This window comes from Pelmatolapia mariae, linkage group LG13, assembly GCF_036321145.2.
Source record: "Pelmatolapia mariae isolate MD_Pm_ZW linkage group LG13, Pm_UMD_F_2, whole genome shotgun sequence".
NCBI lineage: Eukaryota > Metazoa > Chordata > Actinopteri > Cichliformes > Cichlidae > Pelmatolapia > Pelmatolapia mariae.
Window position 1 is genome coordinate 16,562,409 of NC_086238.1, and position 6,216 is coordinate 16,568,624.

At 41.9% G+C, this 6,216-nt stretch overlaps 1 protein-coding gene across 1 annotated transcript; it reads left to right on the forward strand.

Annotated features, from left to right (window-relative positions):
• The first annotated feature begins 419 nt into the window (after positions 1-419).
• LOC134640121 (visual pigment-like receptor peropsin) lies at positions 420-5,466 on the forward strand. Its single transcript, XM_063491731.1, has 6 exons — positions 420-664; positions 1,287-1,492; positions 3,304-3,403; positions 4,277-4,381; positions 4,467-4,690; positions 4,862-5,466. Exons 1-6 carry the CDS (start codon positions 526-528, stop codon positions 5,318-5,320), a joined length of 1,233 nt encoding a protein of 410 aa, XP_063347801.1. The 5' UTR covers positions 420-525; the 3' UTR covers positions 5,321-5,466.
• Positions 5,467-6,216: the final 750 nt, after the last annotated feature.

The window sequence follows — 6,216 nt, forward strand, 5'->3', positions numbered from 1 at the left end:
TATATTTTTCAGAACGTTACTAATAATGATATATTGAAATGTAAATACCAATTCTGTGCTATTGCCCAACTGAAAAGCTTCAGCCATTAATTCCTGTTTGGCATTCACACAAACCTGCAGGAGACAATTCAAAGAAAATGCACAAGATGGCGTTTGAAATTGTTCAGCACTGCTTTGATCTCTGCTGAGGGCTTTAAGATAGCTTTGCTTGAGACGAGACCTTTGTCTTTAAGCTTTATGAAGCCACTCTGAAAATTAGACTAACCCACTGAACCTTTCCCCGTTGCCTCAAATTTCCACCCAAAACCTCTATCTTCTTAGTTGTTAAGCAGTAGATAGGATTACAGCTGCAGTCATTTGGACAGTTAGTAGTGAGGTATTAGTGACTGTGTCTAAGCTGGATTTAAAATGAACTGACCGGTCATCCCTGCTCGTGTGTCACTGCAGTGTCTACTGAAAGCAGAGGAGAGCAGGGATTTTGAAGAGGACAGAAAGAATTCATGCATAGGCATCGAAATTCAGGCCATGGAGCTGACGCTGAAGGCTTTCACTCTGAAGGTGGTGAATATTCCATGGAGGAATAATAACCTGAGCACCCTGCATATAGACCCTCCTCTGTCTGATCAAGGACAGACCATCATTGGAGTCTACCTGTTAGTGCTGGGTAAGTAAACCACCATACGCTGGAATGCAATGTTTATTTTTTGCATTATTCGTGTATTGTTTGTAGATGAAATATGTTTACTTGGATTGTAAGTTATGCTACTGTGTCAGTATTGCTTGATATACTGTATTTCCTACATTCGCATGAAAGAGTCACACATTATTCAAGTGTCAAGAACAAAACCGACTCTTGTTTCCAAAGGCCAGTCCACAGCTGACACCCACAGTTTGGTTTGGGCCGCCTTTTGGACCGTGCCAGCTAAGACAGTCGAGAGATTTTGTGTAACACAGAGTCTGAGATATAAAAAGAAAGGGACCCTGTTGGCTTGTTATCTGACTACAGAGTAAAAGGGTTTAACTCTGAGCTTCACGGGTTATTCACACTATTGGAGTCACTTCAGGATGAGATCCAGAACTAACAGCAATGATACATACGTACATGTTCCTATACTGTATGTAACATATTATCTAATAGTACTATACTACTACATACGATACAATATGATAAAATATAATAAAATAAAACACCATACAATGTCATATGCTACCATAAGATTTAGTATCCTATGCTATGTGGTTAATTAGGTATCCCCTGAATATTCTGTGTGCTTCCCTCCCTGCAGGATGGCTGTCCTGGTTTGGAAACAGTTTAGTGATGTTTGTCCTGTACAGGCAGCGGGCCACACTTCAATCAACCGATTTGCTCACCTTAAACCTCGCAATCTCTGATGCCAGCATTTCAATATTCGGCTACTCCCGGGGAATCCTAGAAATATTCAATATCTTCAAGGATGATGGGTATTTGATCACCTGGATCTGGACCTGCCAGGTAAAAGCCAAACTCGAACAAGACTTCAAAATAGTGACATTTGGAACAACAAGTCTTATCGCAGGAGCTATGACTGTGCAGAGTCACCAAAAAACCATCCATGTGCATCTGCTGTCTTTGGCCAGCCCTCAGTTAATAAAGTACATTAAAAGAATCTGTGGAAGTGTAACAGTAAGGTGTATATGCGTGTGGGTGTGTGTACGTGCGAGGGATTATTCTAGTAGACATGTGGGCTGGAGGTTAAATCGTGATAAGATTACCATTGTGGAGGCCTTTCTTCTAGCAGTAGGGCACCTGTCAACAACCAAACAGTGAACGGTTAAGACCTGCTTTGGTGGATATTTGTTGAATTTTATATCTACATGCACTTATATTGCAGGATCTTATATTTAACCATTCATTTCTCTGTTTTTCTCTTCCTACAGCCTCAGCTTGAAAAGAAATATTTGTCATACTTTAGCTTGGAATTCATCCAGGATCTTTTTCTTGCTCGAAGCCAGGCGTGGTAGAAATTGTGATTTCCGTGCTGCAGCGAGTGAAGTCTCTGAGGAGTCATACAAAAACAAGCCGGTGTAACCAGAATATATTTTAGTCTGGAGAACGTAAACCTTAAAAATCTAAGTGAAAGCAATACTGTAAATCAAGCTCTGCTGCTCTTAGGCTTCCCTACAGCCACAGAGATGATCTCATCTCTCAGTCATCCAATCTCCGGTGAAAGAGAAATATTGGGAAGGGAAGTACCCACACCTCTCTTATTTCACCTTCCCCCAAGAGAAGTGGGCTAAGGCAGGGAGCCTCAGACATAAATAGGGGAATCAGGTAAAAAGTGACAGAAATAGGGGAGAAAAAGAATAGAAAGGTGAAGGAGACAGGCATATGAGAAGCACATTACTGCATGAAGCGTGATGGGACATGAGCGAGCTGCAAGCTGGGCCTCATCCCCGTGTTTCACACTCGGTGGGGCAGGACGTTATTAGATATGAAAGAGCCTCTCACGATCATGTGACATTACAGAAGGAAAGTTCAGAGGAAGAAATGATGCAGCAGTGTAAAAGGTCTATGAAAGTTTACATCACCTTCTTGAGAGCCAAATAAAAGACAGATTAGTTGCACTAAACTGCACTAAACCGCTATTTTTATTGCACCTGGTCCTGAAATTTTATAAGAACTAAAATGAAACATAAGATTAATGCTTAATAAAAACCATACCAATGTTAGTAAGATAGTTTTCTGCACAATGAGGGTGAAAGAACGTGATGCTTGGAAGTAATAGGATTACATTTAAGGAAGATCAAGAAAGTAATCAGTAAGCAACCTCAACTGATCCCCATCACCTGGAAATGGCACAGCAGGAGCTGGGTGTTACACAGTTGGGGCCAGACTGAAACACAGTAGCATAATTTCCTTTAAGAAGAGCTGTGATTAAAGATTCCCAAACAATGGGCTGACTGCAACAAAGCTCCATGTGTTGCCATATTTGGGAGTCAAATCAAATTTTCCTGTGATATAAGTTAATATCTACAAATGAGCAGACACAGTAAAGATTTTCCATTTTAATTTCCCCTTATTGAACCTGTACAGCTTACATCAGAGGAAAGGCTCTGTGTCTGGAGCATATTGACCAAAAGGGAGGAAGAGCTCTTTATCTGTAGCATCTCTATCTGATAAAATCTAAAGTAACTCGGCAGACAAAGGTCTGACATTAGACAGGCACTGGCTCTCTACCCCGAGGCGTCACTGACCACTCACAGATATTTTGAAGACGTGAAATCAGGAACTACCAGTCCATCTTTCTCTCTCTCTCCATCCAGGTGGACGGCTTCTTCACGCTGCTCTTCGGCCTCGCGAGCATCAACACCTTGACGGTGATCAGCATCACCAGATACATAAAGGGATGCCATCCAAACAAAGGTTTACAGCTTTAGCCCAGCCTTTTGGCCTTCCTCGCATTCCAGCAGCAGTCTCTTATCTGACAGGGGAGTGTGGTGTTTTTAGTGCTAATGAAAGCTCATTACAGGCTTCAGCTGTGGAAATAACGACCACTCGTCTCCCGCAGTTTCATTTTTATTTCTCAAAGACATTATTAACTTATTTTGAAGTGAGATTTGTTATTTTGGGGGTTGCAACTGATGTTAAAAAATGCCTTAATTACGCTGGAAATTTAGTTGAGTAACTGCTTCTGCTGTCGGCGAGAGATAAAGGATTTTATTGTTTGTGGCTGCTCATGTTAACCTGAGTGTTTTTACATTTGTCGTTAAACTATGGACATTAGTGGTAAATGTGGTGTGGCACCAGCTGCGTTTACTAAAACCTTCGCTCCGATACTAAATCTAAAAAAAACCCGCTGCATGTGTTTTTGTGTGCAAATGAGTTAGGAGAGTGAAATGTGCAGGTAAACCAATGCAGATAATCCACAAAATACAGCTCAGTATTAAAATCGCTGAAATCCTTGAAAACTGCTGTGCACATATAATATGGGATATTTAAATTAGACGTTGCTCGTTGCCTGGAAATAGAACAAACTATTATTTTCTTCCCTTGAACACTTTATCAACAGAGGCCCTTTTCAGTCGCAGATGTCAGCAAAGGCTGTTAATAAAGAAAAGACTTCATTGTTCAACAGAAATTCATAGCAAGTCAAGAATTCTGCATCTAACTTTTTCTGTTGCCAAAATCATAACCTTTAAACTGTTTTTAAACTGCAAACAATCCTGCAGTCAGTTCCACGGTGTGAGAATAGCAGGCTGTACTCATGTTACTTGTCCTTGCTCTGTCTTCTCGCAGCTCATTGTATTAGCATCAACACGATTGCTGTGTCACTAATCTGCATTTGGACTGGAGGGATTTTTTGGTCTGTTGCTCCACTCCTGGGCTGGGGCAGCTACACAGGTCTGTTTTATGCATCGGACTTAACAGTGCTTCATGCAACATGACAACAGAGCCGTGATCTGATCTTGTATCTCGTGTTTCGTAGATCGAGGTTATGGAACTTGTGAAGTGGACTGGTCCAAAGCCAATTACTCCACTATTTACAAATCCTACATCATATCCATCCTGATCTTCTGCTTTTTCATTCCGGTGATGATCATGCTCTTCTCCTACATCTCCATTATCAACACAGTGAAAACCACTAATGCCATGTCAGCTGACGGTTACCTCACCGCCCGCCAAAGGAAGATGGAGCGGGACGTCACAAGGGTAGGATAAAAGGAAAATAGTTGAATCTAGTTGTGGAGGGTTTATTGAAAGGCTTGATTAGAAATGTAAAAAGGGACTCTTAAAAGGTCTACTTAAAAGTGCCCGCTCAGTCATAAACCTCCACTCACGTTACTCAAGTGCTGACAATTGTTTCCTTATGTCTCTTTTTAGATTTCCATTGTAATCTGCACTGCTTTCATCCTGGCCTGGTCGCCATATGCAGTGGTGTCTATGTGGTCAGCCTGGGGCTTCCACGTGCCAAGCACAACCAGTATCATCACCCGCCTCTTTGCCAAGTCTGCCAGTTTTTACAACCCGCTCATCTACTTCGGCATGAGCTCCAAATTCCGCAAGGACATTTTGGTACTTCTGCCGTGCGCACAAGAGCACAGCGAGGTGGTGCACTTGCAAAACATCACGCCAAAAGCCGAGGCCCCGCCCCCGCCTGAATCACTTCCTGGCCAGAAGCTGGAAGTGAAAAGTGCAGCTGCAGAGTTGAACCAATCTGAGCATGACAGCGACTCGGGGGTCAACAGCCCTCCTCAGACTCCTCCGTCTGACACACAGGTCTTCCACATCGACGTACCCTCTTACACTGAAACATCAGAGTACTGGTGTGACAGGCTCTGAAGACTGTTTCCATTTCACCTCAACCAATACTTGAATTCCATGGGGACACTGGGAGTATTTATTTATTTATTTTTTGTATGTTATGGTCTTATCCATCTTAATAAACTGTATGTGCAACCAGTGTTAATAAATTATTTTAAGTTTCATCCCTGCTGCAAAGAGTATTTATTTCCAGGTCCTGTTAGGAGTGTTTTAACAATCACTCAAACCAAACTGGAACAATGCATGTGTTTTTCTTAAAAGATGCCCAGCTCATGAAATCTGCAGTCAGTAAAATAGCGAGACAAGAGATGCACAACAACATCTGGAAACACTGAAGTGTCCTTAACTCAACTGAAGCAATGTGATGGCACAGTATCCTACTATTTCCCCTGTGTGCCCTGAGGGCATTCATACCCTCAGATCTACCTTATATCCTGCAGTCTACACTCTGTTGAGAAACAACGTTTTATTTCTCAGTGTGTTTACGCATCACTCACAAGGAAATGGTTTTATTAAAGGGGCCGATTCATTCTCATTTCCAACTCCAAATTCTCTTCTAGAGTAGCTTTGCGTGCTTTATTATCTCATCCTCAGCCTTGCTACAGCCCCTGATTCACCCACTGTCTAAGCTGATTTAGCGCATCTCTCTTTAAGGCCACTCTCCTCTTAAACCAGCTTTCTTCTGATTTGCTGCCCCTGGCAAACAAAAGGCTTGAACAGCAGATGGATTAGGCTGCTGTCCTCACAGCCAGAGGTCTGTGGGAGCTAAATGTAGAAAAAACTGTCTGAGAACGCTTGACTTTTTTAAATAATACTGAATATAATATAAGTATCCACTGCTGTAACAGTACATGCATGACAGAAAAGAAGGAAAACTTAAAAGATCAGCTTAATCAAAAGATGAGTGTTTTGTT